The 23,053-nt window shown below is 44.3% G+C and overlaps 1 protein-coding gene across 1 annotated transcript in view; it reads left to right on the forward strand.

Moving 5' to 3' along the window:
* Positions 1-23,053, forward strand: part of VAPA (VAMP associated protein A) — a 44,400-nt gene that overhangs the window by 15,070 nt on the left and 6,277 nt on the right. Inside the window, exons 2-4 of the mRNA XM_054021235.1 lie at positions 5,919-6,071; positions 16,657-16,760; positions 20,424-20,504. Of these exons, the coding sequence (XP_053877210.1) occupies positions 5,919-6,071; positions 16,657-16,760; positions 20,424-20,504 (338 nt within the window). The remainder of the gene's footprint in view (positions 1-5,918; positions 6,072-16,656; positions 16,761-20,423; positions 20,505-23,053) is intronic.

Below are 23,053 nucleotides of genomic sequence, written 5' to 3' on the forward strand. Positions count from 1 at the left end.
GGCATGGTCAGACTCCTGTTGCCCGTTGTCATTCAAGATCATAGATTCCAAGGCCAGAAGGGACCATTATGACTATCCAGTTTGACCCCCTGTATAACATAAGACAGAGAACTTCCCCCAAATAATTCCTAGAGCAGATCTTTTAGAAAAACATCGAATCTTGATTTTAAAATGGTCAGTGGTGGAGAATCCACCAGGATCCTTAGCAAATTGTTCCAATGGTTAATTACTGACCATTAAAAAAGTATGCCTTATTTCTAGTCTGATTTTGTCTACCTTCAGCTTCCAGCCATTGGATTGTGTTCCACCTTCCTCTGCTAGATCAAAGAGCCCATTATTAAATATTTGGTCCCCATGTAGATACTGAGGCTGTAATCAAGTCACCCCTTAACCTTCTGTTTGTTAAACTAAGTAGATTGAGCTCTTTGAGTCTGTCACTGTAAGGCATATTTACTATTCCTTTAAATCAGTCTCATGGCTCTTTTCTGAACTGTGTCCAGTTTATCAACTCCTTCATGAATTGTGGGCACCAGAGCTGGACGCAGTGCGAAATAAAAAGAGGTAAAATAACCTCTCTACTCCTTCAAGATTCCCGTTTATGCATTCCATTATTGCATTAGCTCTTTTGGGATAGTATCACACTGGGAGTTTATGTTCAGTTGATTATCCACCATGACCCTCAATCTTTTTCAAAGTCACTGCTTTAGTCTTGAGAAAATATGCTACAAATGGCATCCTCAGGGGCCTGGTCTGAGTTTATGGCATGTGTTGTTAGCATGGATGGATCCAATCCATGCAAGGGCAAAGCAATTTTTTGAAATTTTACAGCATAAATTCTTAATATGGGCCTCACATTCTAATCCAAGTGGTACCCATATGCACTCATTGGAGACAGAAAATGGGTGTAGGATTGTTTTATCCAGATGCAAGAGGCATGTTTGAGTTGTTGTGCTGCTCAAATCCCACACCAATTAGAAGAACTTGCTCCTGGAAACTACTGTAAATATTAATTTTGAACTTCCTATTGGGAAATAGTCCAGACAGTACAGAATTAAAAGTTTACTTCATCTAATTATCAGTGTCAGACAACCATGTTGAAAACAGTTTCATAATTTAGACTATTTGAATGATGGCAAGAGAGGCACGGTGGTGTGATTTCTTCCCACTGCCACCCCTGCCGGATGAAGTGTGCATCAGTAAGATAGGAACACATCTTTCCAGTGCTGTCTTTCATTGATGGTGCACTTAAAATATTAAGTATGTAGCAACCATCATAGTTATTTCATTGGTTATAATGACAGTTATCCTACACTTTGTCCTGGAGTTTTTCACATTTATAGACATCTGTAAGACCTACATCTTGTAGCTGGTAACCTCCTGGAATTATCATTCTTCACTTGAGTGTTAAGCAACTGTCATATGAAAGGACGGCTTGCTTTAGGTAGTCATATATTTGCACTGGCACAAGTTTGTGCCCTGTCACAGATGACATGTAACCACTTCTGTTGTGCAGTTGTGGTTGTGCTGAAACATGTAAAAAATTGTGCACTGCATTTTATGACATTGTCCTTGCAACTCAGCCTTTCTCTTTAAATGCTTCTGTGATTTGTAGTTATTTATTTCATTTCATGGTTGAGAATGTTACATATTTTGCAAAAGAGTTTTCCTCTGTCTTTAAATGCCTCTCTAAGAAAATATTTTTTGTCTTTTGCTGATTTATTTGCAAGATGAGACTTTTGTTGCGGCTTTTTTTTTTTTTTTTCAAGAATTGTTTTTTCACAGCTGGGCTTTTTCTTCTATAGATCCCTATTACCCTCCACCCCCATCCCTATTTTTCACACTTTCTATTTGGTCACCCTAGGAGAGACCAAATGTAATGGTTCTGCAGACTTTGCCGCTAAAAAGATTTTCCTCCTATCCTGTGTCTCTTTTCACCAGAATAGAGTGGAACCAGGTCTGCACAAGAAACTTTTGCTGATGTAGCTTTGTGATTTAGCGGTGTAAATTTTTTTGAGGGGTGTTATTTCAGTACTGGCAAAATCAGAGTGTAGCTGCAGTTTATGCTGGCAAATGTACTTTATGCCTATGTACCTTATTTTGCTTGCCAAACCAGGATAAGTGTTTTTTTGTTTGCAGGTTGGATTGACTTAAATCAAAGTGGTTTTAATCACCCAGCAGGAAACCTTGATTTAAATAATCAATTTTAATTGTTTTATGCATTTGTAATTTTTATTATTTTCCTAAAGAGAGAATGATTCTCATTAGTTGGTAACCATTAGAACATATTGATTTGCAACTAAATATAGCCTTTACACTACGTTTGGTGCTCTTTTTGCTAGTCAGCATGATACGATATGCACATTTACTTCATCAGTTATATAACGTAACTTATATTCATTCAGATTCTTAATTTTTACTCTTTTATTATGTTTAGAAAATGGTGAATGATGCATTTTTTATTTATTAGATTATTTTTTTAACTGTTTTGTGTCAAGCTCTGGATGGAAATTCAAATTCAATTAAAATTCCCCCAAAAAAATTTTTATTAAATAAAATGACTTTAAAAGTGCTGGATAAACTTTTTGTGTGTGTATCAAAATGTTTTGCATTTAATATGGTTATTAAACAAAGGAGGTATTATCTGTAGTTAGTGTTTTGTTTCTGTTCATAGCGGCCTGCAAGGTTTTAGAACTAGAAGATCTCATTCTTGCATCTAGTTTTTATTCATACACTGGGAGAGAAAAATAAACTTTCCTGCTTTTTCAACTCCCAGTGGTTTCTTAACTTTGAACAGAACTAGTTGTGTAAACTGAAATGAAGAAAGCATTCTCTTTGACTCTGCTGTCAAAAGCTGGTTTAGGACTTCAGCAAACTTTGTTTCCGGTTGCTTAGCAAATGACTTCCATGAGTTCAGCGGTTTGATTTGCTTTAAAACTTGGCAGGAAATATTTATTGCTTAATATTAAAGTTTGTAATTAATTTAAATGATTTAAAAAGATTATAATTTTAGGCCTTACGTAGGTTGTCAATTTCAAATTTATTTTTAAGTGGGTCTATTTTAAAAAAATAAACTTGTGTTTAATTTAAAAAAATAAAATCATCAATTTGTATTCACCCTCTTTCTGCTATAACCTGCATCCGTGCTAAGATGGTATGCTCGTATAACTATGTCAGTATATCTTTTCTAGTGTAGATATTTAGAACCAAGTCTGACCAAAACAGTTACAGGTGTGTTCGATCTTTACAATGCTAGACTAGCCCAAGAACTGAATATCTTTCTCAATGGAAATATGAATCCCACCCAGTCTACCTTGGAGTAATCCTAGATCTCTCTCTCTCTCGATAGGTAGGTAGCTATATTTCCATATCTATATCTATCTCATAGAACTGGAAGGGACCCCGAAAGATCATCAAGTCCAACCCCCTGCCTTCACTAGCAGGACCAAGTACTGATTTTTGCCCCAGTTCCCTAAATGGCCCCCTCAAGGATTGAACTCACAACCCTGGGTTTAGCAGGCCAATGCTCAAACCACTGAGCTATCCCTCCCCCCGTCTAAACCACATGAGGACAGCTGTGGCTAAGGTGAGGTTGCGAAACAGCCGTCTAAGCGAATTGGCTGGCATTTCATGGGGAGCAAATGCACAAACTCTCTGATCATCTGCTTTAGCCCTCTGTATGTCTGCAGCAGAATACTGCTCCTGTCTAGCTCCATTCATCTCATGTCAAGTTGGTTGATGCACAGCTATATTCAACTGTGCGCATTGTAACTGTCATGATTCGACTCATACCAGTACCATGGCTCCCTGTGTTAAGCAACATCACTCTTCCGAGCACCTGTGATAAGTATGCTACAGCCAGAATGGTTGAGAAGATCAGGGCAATCCTGGTCCTACAACTATACGCAGACTTCTTTAACCACCCAAGAGTGCACTTGTCATCGATGCACCTGTTGTGGGCCCGCTTGACCTGCCCAGATTTCTCTGTGATGTCAGTGTGGTATGAAGAATGATCTTCAGCTGATGTCAGAAACCAATCTCTTATAACTGGCCTGACCACATGTATACCTAGCTTTGGTTTGCCAAACTGTTCATGGGCCCTTCTGAACCGATTTGAACGAGCCAGGGACAATGTGCAGCCAGCCGTCACGCTTGGGGCTGGCCAGCAGGAAGATCCCAGGTGAGCTGTGGACAAAGACCGAGAATGTTTCACATCACTGACTGCCCTCTTACCAATTTGATGGTGATCTGAGGGTTCTGCACTTCGCTGCTGCGGCAAATTGGCTTGGCAAGCTCTGCATCCAATAAGATGAAATGTAGACATGGTTTAAGTGGAAGTCTCTGTCCATTTTCCCCTGTCCTAACCCTTGTCTTCAGCCAGTTATCAACTCCTCTCCAATCACTTCTATGTAGGTTGGTGTTGATTCCCTCAGAACCAAGGATTCAGATTGAGAGTTCACAGGATTGTAGAAATGAAGGAAGTGCCATACTGACAGATTAGTGGGCCATCTAGCCCAGTATCCTCTCCAGTCGTGGCTAATACCAGTTACTTCATCTAGAGGTGCTGGGGGATTCCTGTTACAGAAGAACCTACACACAGGGAAAGTTTCGTCCCTGATCTCAGGGCTGGGTTATATCCTGAAATTTGAGGGCTTATATCCTTTTACTTTTCGTCTTATTTAATGAAAACATTTTTCTTTTTGTGCGTGACTTTTCGTTGTAATTTCAGCATTTTCACAATAAGATGCAGTAGGATTTTTAAAATGCCATTTAAGAGCTCCAAAGTAGTTGTGATATCTAGAAACTCCGCATGTGAAATTCGGTTAAGAGCAAATTTCATATATATAAAACCTTTTCAATAAAACTATAAGCAGGCATCCTCCCATTCAGTGCTTTTGCTATCTTGCTTACCCACAGCTTGGGGCCAGTTAACCTCACTTGTGCTTGGAACACTACAGCTTCCTCTTCTTTCCTCTCTTCATGCCATTGCTACTAGGTGCCATCTGAGGATGGGCTCTGAAGAGAAGGAGCTTATATTGCTGACACTGAAACTATCTCTCTTTGCTTGGCCAACTAGTCTAGTCGCTTCCCTCATCTAGAACTGTAGGGTGTTTTTTTTTGTTTTTTGTTTTTTGGCAAACATAGTGTTCATCAAGAGCTGTGTGGATAACCATGGAAACTGAATTCTCTTGTCCATAGAATAGGTACAATGTGGGCAACAGCAATTTAAACATTTCTATCTTCTCTGCCAGTTTTTTTTCTGCCCACATCTGGAAAGACCACTTGAGAGTTAAAGGATTAGTGTGTCTGTCCATTTTGTCCTTGGCAACTCTATCAACAGTCAACCAGCGAGCAATTAATGCATCTCAGTATCACAGAGTTTTACCTGTTATGACTTAAACATTTTACTACTCAAGTATAACAAAGCTATAGAGAGGTTTCTTAATCTTAAATATGCGTTGCTTCTGTTTCTAAGGAAAAATACTGCCATAGTTATTTTAACACTTTGACTATCATATGGTATTTCAAGAAAATTATGGGAAAATAAACATAGTAACTTTGCTGAAAATGTTTTCTTTTCTGTATTGGCTGTACTATTTTTAAATAATTTGAATCCAAACTGTGACTAGTTTGTACTACAGAGGTGTGCACTGGCGTGTGTGTGTGTGTGTGTGTGTGTGTGTGTATATATATATATATATATACACGTTGTCGTGTAACAGAGTACATGTGGGGTCTGGACATTTAACAAGAAGAATATGTACCTTGTTGCATGCTTTGTAATTGTTAATGTTCTCAGGAGATAACAAAAAAAAACTACTATCAGAAATTGAATTTGAGTATTCAGGACTGCATAAGCGTTTTTTTTTTTTTTCCCCCCCGCCCCCCTAGAAACATACTTTTTTTTTTTTTTTAAACAGGTCCCTTCACAGATGTAGTCACTACAAATCTTAAACTACGAAACCCATCAGATAGAAAAGTATGTTTCAAAGTGAAGACCACAGCGCCTCGTCGATACTGTGTGCGGCCAAACAGTGGAATTATTGACCCAGGATCATCTGTAACTGTTTCAGGTAAAAACAAGTTTGTTGTGCGGCTTTATAGTTCTGATTCTCTTGTTGCAAGATACTACACAAAACATTTTGCCACCTGTCCCTTACAGAAACTATTGCATAACATCATTAACTGTTTTTTTTTTTTTTTTTAAAAAGGGTTGTTGATAATTGTTAGTACAGTCTCTTCAGTATCGTTAAGCTTGCAGGTGCCACCACAACAACTTGTACACCAAAAGTTAATATATGAAAATGAAAATCCTAGATACTGAAATATTTAGCTGTCTTGTACAAACTATTATGTTTCTGACTTAATTTGGACAAGTTAACACATTCAAATTACCCTTTCTGTATTGACTTTAAAAAAAAATGTGGTTCAAGATCAGATTATACAGTAAGAAAGGAAATGGGAAGGTGGGATAGTGAGGAAAAGATATGATGGGGGATACTGAATTACAATTATAATCTGTTATAATCACCCATGATGAGTGTACGGAAGCTAGAGGGGAAGGTGGAAAGGGTCAGAGAAAAATTAATGATGCCCTTGCCCAAGAGAGGCATATTTTTGTTTATAATGCACCCTCAGCTTGTAGTGGGACATCACTTTATGGCTGTGAAGTAATTACACTGTATATGATATCTAATATAGTTAATGACGCTTTAAAAATTAGATGAAAACTTAGTTGAATGGGTCATATAGTACATTCCATATTTAAAATGATTAAGTGGACCATATAATTAGCTCAATCACAGCATCACAAATCCACTATTCAATACCTATCTTTTCCAGATTATTTAGGTATCCTAATTCTTTCCATTTATAAAAGGTTCTTAGTCTTTTTAAAGAAGCTCTGACATGTCCATAGTTTGCAGCAGGCCTTTGAAATTCAGCAGAGGGAGCCCTGGGGACTGACAGTGCCTTTTCTTTCTCCCATGAAAATTTGTTTGGTTTGTCTTGGACAGGTTTTTTTATTTTTTTTATTTTTATTTTTGCTGTTGTTGTTTGAAAAATTACCATTGCCTTTCTGCCACTTGCGTTGGCAGCAAAATGTTGGCAGCCTGCCAAAATAACTGGACATATGTATTTTAATCTAAGACTGGGCCCATGGTACTGCCAAAGCAGCAGCACACTGTACTGAGAATACTGGGTGCAGGCTGCCTCTCCCGGGTCTGGGGAAAGGGCTGTACTCTCCCATGAGTGAGCAAATGGCTCTGGTAGCTCATCCCACTGCCCTATGGGGAGGGCCACATGGGGAAGGAGCTCCCCCACCTCCCACGAACGAAGGAAAGAAGAGCCAGGTTGCCTCCTGACCACTTCCATGGACCCACCATATGGATCCAGCTGATCATTCTTTCCCCCTCTCCTAGACTGCCTTGGGTATTTGGAAGGGGTAGGGAAGTAATCCTTTGCTAGGTGGTGCTCTAGGCTCAGGCAGAGTCATTCAGGCTCCTGTCTTGCTCTCCTTGGGGCTTCCACAATGTAGCAGGGAAGCTGCCAATGGAACAACCAGAGCTGCTGTTTTTCTTTCTTCCTTATGGTGTGGCAGGAGCCAGTGGATGAGCTGCTGAGAAGCAGCAACAGAGATGTGGGGAGCAGATGCTCAAAGCACTCCTGATTCACATTGATACTTATCTTGAGAAGTGGCTGAAGGAGACTGGGAAGGCCGATTGAAACAATTCTGTTTAAAAGTTGCCGGGCACAGTTCATGGAGCAAATTTTTGATTTATAGTCAAATACAAATTTTCTTCTTAACAGTTGCCGTTGAAGAGAACAAGTTGGGCCACTGTTATGCAGAAGGTAGATCACAGTCCAAAGAGTTTCTACAGTGATTCCTACATCTAGACCAATAATTTCTGGTTGAGCTAGAACATTTCACTGAGAGACACCTTGAATTAAAGAGACTCTAGGTACATCTACTTTGCAAAAAAACCCAAAACCCCGGATCAGGAGTCTGAGAGCCCGGGTCAATTGACTGGGCTCATACTACAGGACTAAAAATAGCAGTGTAGATATTTCCAGCCTGAATGGGAACATCTACACTACTACTTTTTAGTCCCATAGCATGAACCCAAGTCAGTTGACCCAGGCTCTGAAACTTACTGCTGCGGGTTTCTTTGTTTTTTTTGCAGTTTAGACATATCTGCTAAGAGTAATGGAGAACTTACCTTGTTTCCAGCAGAACTTTGCTAACTTCACCTTTCAGCCATTGTATCTCATTATGCCTTTGTCTGCTAGGTTAGAGTCCTCTAGTATCAGATATCTTTTCCTTGGGTAGTCAGTTTATAGATTTGTGATCAAGATTCCACTTGACCTTTTCTGTAGTAAATTAGGTTGAGCTCCTTTAGAATCTCATAGTAAGGTGCCTTTTCCAGGCACAAGTCATCCTTCTAATTCTTCTCCAAACCTCTCAAATTTTTCAACATTCTTTTTGAAGTGTAAACACCAGTACTGGACAGTATTCCAGCAGTTGTTTCGCCAGTGCCAAACAGAGGTAATATCACACTTTACTCCTGCTTGATTCCCCCAGTTAATACAGTCAGGTATTTTAATAGCCCTCTTTGCCACAGAATCACACTGGAGGATCATGTATAGCTAGTTATATACAGTGACCCGTAAGTACTTTTCAGAGTTGCTGCTTTCCAGAATCCAGGTTCTGTAAGTATCTGTAAGTATCGTTTGCGTTCTTGTCCCTAGATGTATTGTCTAGCATTTGTCTATGTTAAAAGGCAGATCACACACCATGTTTCCAAATGACCCAGATCATTCTTTATCAATGACCATACCTTGTTATTTGCCACATCGCCAGTCTTTATCATCTGCAAATGTTATCAATAGTGAATTCATATTTTCTATCTAATCAATAGTGGTGGGCTGAGAGCGCTTATTTCAGGATCTCATTAGAAAAGCCCAACTGGTTAATACGTCTCAAGTTTAAATGGGGAGTTATCATTACTTTTAATCCATTTAACATGTGCCATATTGATTTTTGAATTGTGCTAGTTTTTAAATCAGAATGTCATGCAGTATTGAGGACAAAGAAATCCAAATGTGTATATTGTGTTATATGTATTGTATGTTACATCAACACAGTTACCTTTCTCAGCTACGCTTGTAATCTTGTCAAAGAAAGGTATGTTCATTTGACAAGACTTATTTTCCATTAAACCGTGTTGACTAGTATATTTTTGTCCTTTAACTCTACTGATAGTGTGGCACATCATTCCATTGTTTTGCCCAGGCTTTGTTATGCTAATTGGCTTATAATTACCTAGGTCATCGAATTACTTTTATAAGAATATTGACACATTGGTTTACCCACTCTTCCAAGACATAAATGGTCCAGAAAGTTCTTTGGACAGCTCTGTGGATTTTGAGGTATTAATAGAGCTTTGTTTTGGAGTAGGCAAAGACCCCAGTGGGTCAGGTTCTCAACTCTGAACTTGTTAGAGCTTTTTACCTTAAAGTCTCAACTGTTTTTTTGGAGTTCTCCTTGGAGAATTAGATATCATCCACTCTGGTAATACCAGGCCTCAATTGAAGGGGCCAGGCATGTGTTAAAGCTTGAAAGAGAGCCTTGCACCCCACTCTGTCAGAAATTTTTATTTAATTAGGATTAAGAAAAACCCAAATATTTTAAACAGTCTGAACAAAAATTTCTTTACTTCTCAGTTGCTCTAATTTCAGTCGCTTATCATTATTCTAATCCTGTTAGGTTTTCAGTCATTCATGGAAAAACAGGGTGGTGAAAACTTTATTTTTCTTTATTAGAAACAAGAAATGTCATCGTCCTTTTTTGGGTGATAGGAAAATGGGAAACAGTCATTCAGACTTTTGTGAGCCAAAGATTTCTTTTTTAAAATGTTATGCAAGCACATCTGTTTTTTTTTCCCCGTTTACAAGACATTGGTGACATAGCCAATGCCAGAGAGCATCTGGATAGTGCGGATCCTCTTCTTACATACATACATACATTTTTTTTTTTTTTAAATCAGCATTTTGATTCTAGGTATGGAACATGGTAGAACTTACAGGTAACCAGCGTCAAAGGAGAATGGGCCAGTACCTACTTGTCTGTCATTGTACTGTCCTCTCCAGAGAGGAAGGGGAAAGCTGGCCCAACTAGCACCTGTCTTCAGAAAACTCTTTGGAGTAGATACTGATTGTAACTATCATTGTTTATATTTGGGGTCTGTTGTCTTCACTTAAATCACAATATGTGTTTTTCTTCAAGTGATTGCTCCTGTGTATTCCACAGTAGGAGTGCGTGCTCGCCACGTGCATCGGTGCCAGGAGTTTTTCCCTTAGCAGTACCCGTAGGAGGGGAGCACTGCTGCGACCCCTGGAGTGGTGCCTCTATATCACGCTATAAGGGGGGCTGCGCACTCTTCCCTCCCCCCCCAGTTCCTTTTTGCCGCTAGTGAAGGTAGTTGGAACTTTGTGCTCCATCCTTGCTGTAGACCTTCTAGTAGCCTTAGTAGTACTCATCTTCTCCATAGTTGGATAACTTCTTTAGTTAGTTGTCTGGTGCGGGACATGTCCTGTGCCCCAGGCTTCAAGTCGTGCGACTCCTGTCCCAGTTCTATGCCAAGAAGCGACTGGCACACTGTGTCTTCGCTGCTTGGGTGAGACTCACGTAACCGATCGCTGTAAGATCTGTAGGTCTTTCAAGCCTCGAATGAAATGTGAGAGAGAGATCCGGCTCTGGGCCCTGCTAATGGAATCTGCGTTGGCCCCCGGCACCGGCGCACTGATCAGACTCTGCACCGGGTACCACGTCCTCGGTGTGGAGCGAGGCGCCCTCCACCAGTCAGCACTGCTCACCCACTAAGAAGCAAGGGAAGACTCAGCGGCGTCGACAAAAGGACGGGGTGAGGCCGGACCTGAGTTGGGCAGCCCATGATCCCCCTTGAGACCCAGACCTCCGACTCGCGCAGAGCGGAGTAGCCCGGTCCCATCCGCGCGTGCCTCTCCCACGGTGAGAATGCCGTCGATGCCGGAGGCTGCACAGGCTGCGCGTGACATCCTCTCCCTCCTGGTGTGGGGTGCGCCGCTCGAGACGGGCCCCTGGTCCCGAGGGACGCCGCCATTGGGAGCACACCAGCCCTCCCCTACAAGACACAGCCTGCGCTCCGAGGACAGTGAGCCCCGTTTGACGAGGTCCTCACATAGCTCGCATCTGCCCTCCGCTCCGCTCAGACTGGCTGACTTGCCCGTGCGGGAGTCTCGAAGGTCCTCCACTCCCCATCGGGAGCGCAGGCACCAAGACAAGTGGCGTTGACGCTCCTCTTCGGATAGGAGCTACAGGAGCAGATCCCAATGCCATTGTTATGGACGCTTGGGCTCGAGTGCCCGCTCTGCCAGACACCATGGACGGAGCTCTCCTCGGGCGTTACCGGCACCGAAGCGTCGTAGCTATGATCGCCGGGACGACTATGAGAGCAGCACTTCGGTCGAGCATCGCTCCTCAACGTCGACAAGGTCCAGATCTCGAGGTCGGCACCGGCATGACCGTAGACACTCCCGCCGCTCCTACGGCACCGTGTGGTCAACGGCAACCTCGACCTCGGCACCCAGCCGGCCGTCCCCAAGCCGCACCGGGCCCCAAGAGCAGCCTCCATCACTCGGCACCCAAGCTGGTCAGTGGCAAGGGGCACCGTGACAGGGCCAATGGTGTCAGTGGGCACCGTGGCCGCAATTGCCTGCCCAGGCGAGACCCCGCTCGGTAGCCGGGGCATCCCAGACCCATTCGGTGTCCCCTCCTCGACAGAGTCAGAAGTCGATGGGCACCAAACTGGCGGCACCGGGCCCGGGCTTGGTCTTGGGAGTTGAACCAGCGGCACCTCCCGAGGCCCTGGTAGCCAGCCCGGCCCCCTCGCCGGCACCGAAGGAGACCATAGCGGCAACTCCGTCTGTTATAGAAGAGGACTTTAAAGCTCACCAGGAGCTCCTCAAAAAAGTAGCCTCGAATCTCCAACTCCAGGCTGAGGAGATGGAGGAGTCGTCGGACCCCCTTTTCAATGTACTGTCCTCCTCTGCATTGGGCCGTGTGGCCCTACCTCTTCACCAAGGTGTGACCAACATATCGACTGCCCTGTGGAAGACCCCAGCTTCCTTGGTGCCTATCTCCAAGTAAGCGGAGAGAAAGTACTTTGTTCTGACTAAGGGACATGAGTACCTGTACTCCCACCCGGCACCTAACTCCCTGGTGGTGGAGTCAGTCAACCATCGGGAACGCCACGGCCAGCCTGCATCCACCCCCAAGGACAAAGACGCCAAGATTCTTTTGGCAGGAAAGTTTATTCTTCTGCGAGCTTTCAACTTCGGGTCGCCAATCACCAAGCCCTGTTGAGCCACTATGATTTTAACTGGTAGGGGTCTCTACCGAAGTTCGAGCCTCTTCTCCCGGAGTGGGACACGAAAGAGTTCAAGGCTCTGGTTGAGGAAGGGGCAGCAGTGGCGAAAGCAGCCCTCCAGGCCACCTCGGACACGGCGGACACGGCAGCCCGTTTTATGGCGTCGGCCATATCCATGCGAAGGGCGTTGTGGCTTCTCCTGTCTGGTCTGTCTGCAGAGTCTCAGTCTCTGATGCAGGACCTTCCCTTCGACGGGACAGTGCAATTTGCGGACCAAACCGATGTTCGCCTGCATGGGATGAAAGACTCCCGTACCACCCTGCATACTCTGGGCCTATATGTCCCGCCAGCGAGGCCGCAAACCTCCGCTCCCCCCGCTAGGGGCAGATATGAACCCCCTCCTAAGCGACTGAGGGAGCAGAGACGCAGGTCTCAGCGTCGGCCCCGCGACCAGGCCCCTCGAAGGGCAAGAAGCAGGGGAAGAGGCGGTTTTGACTCTTTGTGGGGGGCCACAGGGCCTGTTGCCACGGATGCCCCCCAGTTAATAAAGTTTGTGTTCTGCAACCGGTTATCTGCGTTCCGAGTGCAGTGGTCCCATATAACATCGGACCAGTGGGTCCTCAGCACAATTTCCAGGGGCTACATGTTGCAGTTCGCCTCACACCCCTCCCCCCCCCCCCCATCCCCTGCCCCGGGAGGACCTCGGGGACCGGGAACATGCCGCCCTCCTAAACCAAGAGGTGGCGCACCTTCTCAACCTAGGTGTGGTGGAGAGGGTACCGGCGGAATTTCAGGGCAACGGATTTTACTCCCGGTACTTCCTGATCCCAAAGGTAAAAGGCAGGCTCCGGCCCATCCTGGACCTGAGGAACCTCAACAGGTTTATGGTCCGCTACAAGTTCTGCATGGTATCCCTGACCTCCATCACTCCCTCTTTAGACCCGGGGGATTGGTTTGCGTCCCTGGACCTTCAGGATGCGTATTTCCATATCCATATTTTCGAGGGTCACAGGCGCTTCCTCCACTTCCTGGTAGGGCGGGACCGTTACCAGTTTGCGGTCCTCCCCTTCGGCCTTTCCACAGCCCCCAGGGTTTTAACCAAATGCATGGCAGTGGTGGCAGCCCACCTCCGGAGGAATGGGCTGAAAATTTTCCCTTACCCGGACGATTGGCTCCTCAAGGGCAGCTCCCGGTCCCAGGTTCAGGCCCAGATGCAATTCCTGCTGTCCACATGCGAGGGTCTGGGTCTAGTGGTGAACGAGGCCAAATCCACGTTGGTACCGGTTCAGCGCATACACTTCATAAGGGCTCTGCTAGACTCCCTAAAGGCCGCAGCCTCTCTTCCCCGGGACAGATTTGAGACATTCAAAGCTCTCTTAGCCTTGGTCACGGCCTTCTCTGTGACGACGGCAAGGGTGTGCCTTCAAATCCTAGGTCACATGGCAGCAAGCACATCCGTGGTGCGACATGCCAGACTCAGAATGAGGCCCCTCCAACTTTGGTTGGCCTCCCAGTATTCCCAGTCCCGGGACAGCCTGGACAAAGTGGTCATGATGCCTCCCAACGTGGTGGCCGCTCTGCAATGGTGGTCCCTCCTGAGCAATATGCTGGACAGGGTCCCCTTCCGAGAACTCCCTTCCTCTCTAGACCTGGTGTCAGATGCCTCGGACCCGAGATGGGGAGCCCATATAGGGGACATTCAAACCCAAGGCAGATGGTCGACCTTGGAATTGTCTCTGCACATAAGCATCAGGGAGCTCAGGGCAGTGCGCCTGGCGTGCGTAGCGTTCAGTTTGCATCTTTGCGGGAAGGTGGTCAGAGTCCTCACGAACAACTCGACCGCCATGTATTACATCAACAGGCAGGGGGGCATGCATTCCTTGGCCCTGTGCTGGGACGCCCGGGACCTATGGGAGTTTTTCATAGCCCACGATATCTCCCTACGGGCCTACCACCTACCTGGCGCATGCAATGTGCGAGCCGATCGCCTCAGCAGGGTGTTTTCCCACCAATACGAGTGGTCACTCCACTGGGAAGTCGCCCAACAGCTCTTCTGAGAGTGGGGAGCTCCCCGGATCGACCTCTTCGCTACTGCCCAGAACAGACGTTGCCCCCAGTTCTGCTCCAGGGCAGGGGCAGAAAAGGGGGCGATCTCGGATGCATTCCTCCTCCAATTCTATGCCTTTTCACCCTTCCTACTGATAGGCAGGGTTCTGCAAAAAGTAAAGGCAGACAGATCGAGGGTTATCCTCATAGCCCTGGATTGGGCCCGTCAGCATTGGTACAGGACTCTTCTGCAACTTTAGCGCCCCCCCCCCCCCCGCGCGGAGGCTGCCGCTTCACCCAGACCTCCTCTCCCAGGAGAAGGGATGCCTTCTCCACCCCAACCTGGCCGTGCTCCACCTGACAGCGTGGTTGCTCCATGGTTAAACGAGGAGGAGGGAAGGTGCTCGAAGGATGTAAGACTAATTCTGCTGGAGAGCAGAAAGCCGTCCACACGGCGCACGTACCTTGCCAAATGGTCTAGGTTCTCCAGGTGGGCGGGGGAGCGGGGCGCCTCCCCATCTTCCGCATCCCTCCAGCTTATTCTAGATTACCTCCTGTCCCTTAAGACCCAAGGGCTAGCTCCTGCCTCCGTCAGGGTACATTTAGCGGCCATTTCAGCCTTCCACCCTCCCGTGCAAGGTTACTCGTCATTTTCCCATCAAATGACCTCCCGTTTTTTAAAGGGCCTAGATTGCGCTTTTCCATACGCCAGGGCCCCGGTCCCACAATGGGATCTGAACCGAGTGTTATCCCGCCTCACGGGTCCTCCCTTTGAACCCTTGACCACGTGTTCCTGGTCCCACCTCTCATGGAAAGTGGCATTTTTGGTGGCTATCACCTCAGCCCGTCGGTTCTTGGAATTTAGGGCCTTGACCTCGGAAGGGGGGTATACGGTTTTCCACAGGGATAGGGTCCAGCTTCGTCCACACCCCGCCTTTCTCCCGACGGTGGTCTCTGCTTTCCATAAGTATCAGGACATTTTCCTACCAGTACTCTGTCCTAAGCCCCATTCCGCCAATGAGGAACGCCGCCTACACACGCTAGACATACGTAGAGTGCTGGCCTTCTACCTGGACCGAACCAGGCTGTTCAGGAAGTCCTCGCAACTATTCGTTGTGTCGGCCGAGCGTATGAGGGGGCACCAATTTCCACCCAGCGCCTTTCCCGCTGGATCACCTCGTGCATATGCATGTGTTACGACTTGGCAGGGGTTCCCCTGTCTCCTATCGTAAAGGCACATTCTACGAGCGCAAGCCTCGTCGGCTGCCTATGTAGCCCACGTCCCTATCGAGGACATATGTAGGGCTACCACGTGGTCTTTCGTCCACACCTTTTCCTTGCTCTATGTGATCGTCTCCCAAGTACGGGATGCCGCTGGGTTTGGTAGGGCGGCACTTCGTCCTGATAACCTTTAAACTCCAAGCTATATCTGATGGAGGTGGGTAGGAGTCCCCTACTGTGGAATACACAGGAGCAATCACTCGAAGAAGAAAGGACAGTTACCTGTTCCGTAACTGGCGTTCTTAGAGATGTGTTGCTCCTGTCTATTCCACATCCTGCCCTCCTTCCCCTCTGTCGGAGTTGTCTGGCATGAAGGAACTGAGGGTGGGGGGAGTGCGCAGCTCCCCTTATAGCGCGATATAGAAGCGCCACTCCAGGAGTCGCAGCAGTGCTCCCCTCCTACGGGTACTGCTAAGGGAAAAACTCCCGGCACCGGTGCACGTGGTGAGCACGCACACCTACTGTGGAATAGACAGGAGCAACACATCTCGAACGCCAGTTACGGAACAGGTAACTGTCCTTTTCTGACTATACAGATAGCAAATTATGATCCGTAAGTTAGTTCAGTTTGTATTGCAGAGGAATTAAAAATGGATTAAAGGAAATTAAACTTGTTTGTTCTTTATCTTAAATATTTTCTGGTACTGGTAGAAATTAAAAAATGTTCTGCCTGTTGTAGTGTTAGATCAAAACAGGTTATTATAAATATGGGCTTTAAGTGTTGTAAATTCTAGGATTTATACAGCTGCAAGATTTGTTCCAGTTGACAGCTGTTGCTACAGTGTATTTCTCCCCTTCATTTGCATTGTGGCTTTGTTAATGGCTAGTCAAGTGAGAATTGAATTAAAGCTAAAATGATTAATATGCTTGCACTAAATGATCAGTTGAAGAACCATGAATAATCTTATATTTGTTTTTTGTACAGTAATGTTACAGCCTTTTGACTATGACCCAAATGAGAAGAGTAAACACAAGTTTATGGTACAGACAATCTTTGCGCCACCAAGCACTTCAGATATGGAGGCAGTGGTAAGTAAACATATTAACGTGAATATGTTGCCTGCTTAAAATTCAGTTTCTGCTGTAATAGGTAAACATGTTATGTTCAAATTTAAGAAGCAACAGAAGGTCCTGTGGCACCTTTAAGACTAACAGAAGTATTGGAGCATAAGCTTTCATGGGCCACAAAAGTCTTAAAGGTGCCACAGGACCCTTCTGTTGCTTCTTACAGATTCAGACTAACACGGCTACCCCTCTGATACGTTCAGATTTAAGTAATTCTTACTGCGGAACAAAACTCAACAGACATTTTCTGAAGAACTCTCTGACTACTGTGAATAAGTGATCCAAGATTTTGAATCACAAATGCAAAATCATGTCATTAGTGCTTCTGACTTGCTTAATGAGTTTTGTTTGAAAGTTATTTATGGGGCTTGGTGAATAGCAGGCAAATTGAATGTGAATGACGCGCGGATGAATTAGTTTTGGGTATTACAGCATGGACCTACTGATCCTTGCAGTCAGTTAACAGATAGTAAACAGGGTTAGTGTGAAGGAGTTCAAAGCAAGTGTGAAGTGGCAAGTTCTAACATGAGAATCACATCCAGTAATGCCAAAGAAGTTCAGCTGGGACAGAGTCTAATGGGAATCAAAATAGTCTGGTGGAGAAGATAAGCTGCTTTCTATAGGAAGACCAAGAAAGCAAAAATATGCACAAACTACAAATTCACTTTCCATTCTTGTAGAAGTAAGCACATACCTGAGGTTGAGCTGACAGATACGATTGTTGGGATATGTACCCTTTAGTCTTTGAAGCACAGGTGTTTTCTGGAAAGCATTCAGAGCACAGAGTATATAAGGGCTGTGTGGTCCCAATACCTTAGTTGTTGTCACATTTAGCTGTTAGTGCAAATGATTTTGCCCCATGCCTAAAGATCTCAACTTGAATTTTCTCAAGGCTTTCTCTTGTATATTTCATGTGTATTCGTTCAGTTTAGTTTAGTTATTGTTATAGTGGTACTAGGAGTTTTAGGCTTCTCATCCAAATTTTTTGAACCATTGCACAGTTAGGCTTGATTCCATTGCATTCTTGGCATCAGGAGTCTTCTAGCCGATGCAGTTTTCAAAGACCTGGAGAAGATACACCAGTTAAACCTGGTCATTTCATACCTCTCCAATATTCCGAGGGGGCAGGCTGATGTACAATAGCTGTTTGATTTTACATTGGGGAGGTCCACTTTCTAGATAGATGCTTCATGTACAGGACTTGTATACCTGGGGCCTACCTGGATATATCGACACACAATCCAGGCTTTCCTCATGATACAGGAATTAGGATTCAAGGACCCACAACTAACTTCAGATCAAACAGTTGGTTGTGCTATTCAGAAATTCCCAAGTTCTGAAAGCTGGCTCAAAAGACAGATTACCCACTAAAGCCATGTACAACTGGTGCTGGAGAAAGAACTGATCTGAGCTGGTTGATTCTAGGACCCCATTTATACTGGAATGTTCATCAGCACTGTAGAAATCTCTTCAAACATGGATTCTCTGCAGTGACTGGATCCCTAAGTATTAGGGATTCCCTCACTGCTAAGGAACCCTGAAGGTCAGGATCAGTGCCAGGATCCCATTGGACCCATCTGAGTCCTCAGCCAAGGCTCGATTCCTGTAGAGGTGTTTATTCTGCTCTCTGCTCCCTTTAAGAGTAAAGATAAGAACACTAACACTGAGAGATCTTGTGTGCTGGAGCACTGTCTTCTAGGAAGAAAAGCTACTATCACAGATCCAGGAAGTGGTGGATGGTCCATATTTCTGGAGATATTTGTTCCACTATTGTTAGTTCTGAAGGGTCCTCTAACCTCAAGGCCTCAATGTCTCCTTCAGGAGGCGGAGAGAAAGAGAGTCCCCCTGGCCCCAGGGATCTGGTAACCATGTGCCTTCAGATTCAGGGAATGGGTCCAAGAACTTGCTTGGTTAGCCATGGTGCACTCCCAAGATCCTCACCTGGGTAACTCAGAGTAGACAAAAGGGCAAAGGCCATAAACCAGGTTTTACAAAAAACTAAATTCACTGAAGCTCAGCAGGCTTGTAACAGAATTGAGTAATCTGTAACTGGTTAATATTTTATTGTTTTAAATGTTGTTCCCTTGGGAATAATTTGATCTCCAATTCAGAGGGAATTGACTTTCGGAGTGTTGGGCCATTTTTCTGCAGCAAAGTGGGTCAAGATATGCCCATGCTGGAACCAGCAGCTCAAAAATTGAGCCTAGGGAATTGCTCTGTGTCCATACACAGGAGCAGGAGACCCAAGGGCAGTTATTTGTTGAGGTGTATATCTTTGTAGAACAATTACAGATAAGTAATTTTAAAAAAGTGTTTCAAGGTGGAGGGACATGAAGTAGCCTCCAGAAAGCTACGTTGTTGTCTGAACCGCTTTTCTGTCTGGCTAGGATTATAATTTGTTTGGTATAAACTAACTTTGAAATATTAAATCTATTCCCAAAAAATCAAATGGCTTATGAAAGACGCACCGTGTATTTAAAATGGACATCCAAAAAATTATATCTTACATACTACAATTTTCCTCAACTCATTTATAGAAAATCTTGATATATCACAGGGTTTCAATATCAGATCAGTGCTGAGTGGTGCTTAATATTATTAGTGTCCTGGGATGCCTTTATAAACATTCTTTATATTCTATTTAACAGATAAGACAGTATGTAATACCTCTTTGTGTTCATTAGTGTGTCATGGAAACACTTTTATTTCTATTTGGGAGTGATTTGACTAAGCTCTGCCCCCTAGTGGACATATACAATTTTTGTGGCTGTTCTGAATCTTAAAGCTTGTAAGGGGCCATTTTTGTTTACCATTCTTAGGAGGAAGTCTTGTGACTGTTTTTTAAACTTTAAATGCTTACTTAGCCATAAAAAGGGTGTTTGGCAGCAGGAGAGGGTTGGGAATAGTTGTGGATGTTTTCAAGAATTGCAGCTGACATCTGGAACTCAGTAAGCCTAAGACATATTTTAAGTGGCAGTATTTTAAATACCAGTTATCTGGAAGGAGGGGATATTCCAGCCTTTCTTATAGTTGAGTATATTTGACAGTACTATAATTCAGAATGTTTGAGCTGCTATGAAATATTTCTATAGGCCCAAACAGTAATGTATTAAAAGCTGCAAAGTGGTAATTAGTTCAGAAATCTAGGGTAAGGAGAACTAATTGATTCATAGATTCCAAGGCCAGAAGGGACCATTATGACCCATCTAGTCTGATCTCCTGTAGTAATAAAATTACTCTGAAAGGTGTTTTTGAAAATATAGGATCATGTTAATGAGATAATACTGCCATTATAAAATACAGTACAGACTTTTCTGTATCTTAGCAAAACATCTTTTAGTTCTTTGCTTTTAAAATCAAAAGTTGCTTCATAAGTTGCATTCTGTTTTTCATCTTTATTTACAGACTTTAGTTTTACACATCTCTAGCTTCCATTATTCATTATAATTTGTAGAATAATGGTGTTGAGAATTGTTTAAAAGCTAGAGTCTGAAAATTGTAGCTGAAATAAAGGCAATATTCAAACTTGAGAATTGAGAAGGTATAAAAGCAAATCACTTAGGAAATGTCTGGATTTGGTTTGCATGAACCTTGTATGTTAAATAACCATAAAAATTGTCATTTTAGTGGAAAGAAGCAAAACCGGATGACCTAATGGACTCCAAATTGAGATGTGTGTTTGAAATGCCCAACGAAAATGATAAACTGGTAAGTCAGAAACTAAGTGATGTTATATTAGCCTTTTAAGATCTTGCAGCAATTTCAGTTTATCTGAGTGTTTTTAAAGATGCTATGATAATAAACATTGTGCTGAACGTCCCAGATACCAAAAGTAAGAAAATTAGCAAACGGGTAACTTAATTTAAAAAAAAATAGTTTTTTCTTAACCCCTAAACACATTGCTAGCTGGCTTTTTGCTTTTTGTTTTCACTACATGATATGGTTTTACAAAATCTGAACATGCTCTTGAGATAAATGGTTTAGCTCTGAAATATTGGAGCCATATTTTTTAAAAGCAACCAAACTTACCCCGTACTATTCTCCATTGGGGTTCCTTGTATTTTTATACCTCAGTATAATACAGGCTATGTTGTCTAATGCAGAGTGTACTTGTCATCTAACTTGAATAGACCTGGGAATAGGGGAAGGAAGGCAAATTTAACATTTATTTGACAAGTGTCCCTCTTTTATCCTTTAGCTTTTATTTCATATTCCCACATATTCCCCTTTTACCTTAATTAACTTTACCATTCTGGTGATGAACTGAATTACCGTATATACACAATTATAAGCCGGTTCGTTTATAAGCCGCCCCCTCCCCCCCATGCCCCCAAGATGGATAGGTAAAAATGGAAAATAATTCAGGGGTCAGCAAACTTTGGCTCCTGGGCCATCAGGATAAGCCGCTGTTGGGCCGAGATGGTTTGTTTACCTCGAGCGTCCGCAGGCACGGAGGTAAACCTAAGTAAACAAAGTGTCCTGGCGCGCCAGCTGCTTACCCTGACGGGCCGGGACAGCAACTGATGGGGAAATTTTTTGGGGGGAGAAGCTGGGAGTCAGGGGAGTAACCCCTGTGACCACCCCCCATATGACCCCACCCCTAGCCTGGGACACCCACACTCTCCCCATCCCATCCCTTCCCACCTTATCTGGGGAGGGTCAGGGGAGGATGTCTCTGGCCTGGCTGGAGCTGCTCCGGCAGGCTGGGCAACGCAGCCACAGCATGTTCCAGCGGGCTGGGCCGGGCGGCATGACCGCAGCGTTCTCCATCAGGCCAGGTGGCGCGGCCCAGCCTGCTCTGGGGGGTGGGGCCGAATGGCACGGCTGCAGCCTGCCAGCCCCGGAGCTGCAGCTGCTTCAGAGGCTGGGGGGAGAGCAGTGTGGCCAGAAGTGAAGAGACTCTAGCCCCAGCTCTTCCCTTCTGGCTCTGCTGGCTGTGCAGCCTCTCCTTACTCCCTCTGTTGGGGAGAGGGGCTGTGTCCCACCTCTCGCTCTCTCTATACCCGTTCATAAGCTGACCCCCGTCTCTGGTGCTTCCCTTTTTTACAAAAAAAAAAAAAAAAATTCGGCTTATGAACAAGTATATTCGTACTTAGTCTACAATTAGAGAGACAAGGTGGGTGAGGTAATATCTTCTATTGACAAACTGAAGTTGACCTGAAGTAGAGGTCGGTGTAGCTCAAAAGCTTTTATTAATTAATTAATGGAGATATCCTATCTCCTAGAACTGGAAGGGACCTTGAAAGGTCATCAAGTCCAGCCCCCTGCCTTCACTAGCAGGACCAAGTACTGATTTTGCCCCAGATCCCTAAGTGGTCCCCTCAAGGATTGAACTCACAACCCTGGGTTTAGCAGGCCAATGCTCAAACCACTGGGCTATCCCTCTCCCCAGTGTTATTTCACTAACAGAAGCTGGTCCAATAAAAGAACACCTACCTTGTGTCTCTAATATTCCTGGGACCAACATGGCTACAACGACACTGCAAACATGAAACAGGAAATTGTTATACCATATTAAGTGAACATACTGGTGTACAGTTGGTGAACTGTGCTAAATACGCCTTTGCCTCGGAGGAATAACTTTCTGTGGATAGTTATTACAAATTGTGGTGTGGCCCTTACAGATGGTACAACATTTAGAATTTGTGAGTTTTAAGAATATCAATAGATAAATATTGCATTAATTTTCAGCCCTCATTTTGATACTTTAATATTCTTGGCTGGGTTTCAACAGATTGGGTAAACAAATGAGACTTTTCAGTATTATGTGCAAGACTTCTTTCATACACTAAACCTTTATTTGAATATTAATGAAAGTATTGATGTACATTTAAAAATGAACTTTAATCAGTCATTTCAAACCTGTAATTTTGAGTTCGGCTTTCCTCAAAAAGGAGGTGCTGCACTTGGGCTTAGTACAGATACTCTTGGGCTCTATGTCCATCTTTCAACTTTTTACCTGTCTGCACCAAAATCCATTCAAATTGTGTGGCAGATGATGATAATTTCAAGCTGTGTAAATTGAAGAGGCCCTGTCCTCTCTGCACTGTCTGACATTCAAAATAACAATTTGCTGTCAGTTACTCAGAAATTACAAGGGAGCAGGACTTTGAAGAGTAGAACTCCCAGGCCTGTGTATTGAAAGCATGCTACCTCAATATTGTCAATTCTGATGTCTCTGCATTCATAAGCCTAGGCAGGGGTCTTGCAGACAACAACCTAATTCACTTCAGAGCCCTAAGAACCATCCATCTTGT

The sequence above is a fragment of the Malaclemys terrapin genome, chromosome 2 (genome assembly GCF_027887155.1).
Source record: "Malaclemys terrapin pileata isolate rMalTer1 chromosome 2, rMalTer1.hap1, whole genome shotgun sequence".
NCBI classification, from domain to species: domain Eukaryota; kingdom Metazoa; phylum Chordata; order Testudines; family Emydidae; genus Malaclemys; species Malaclemys terrapin.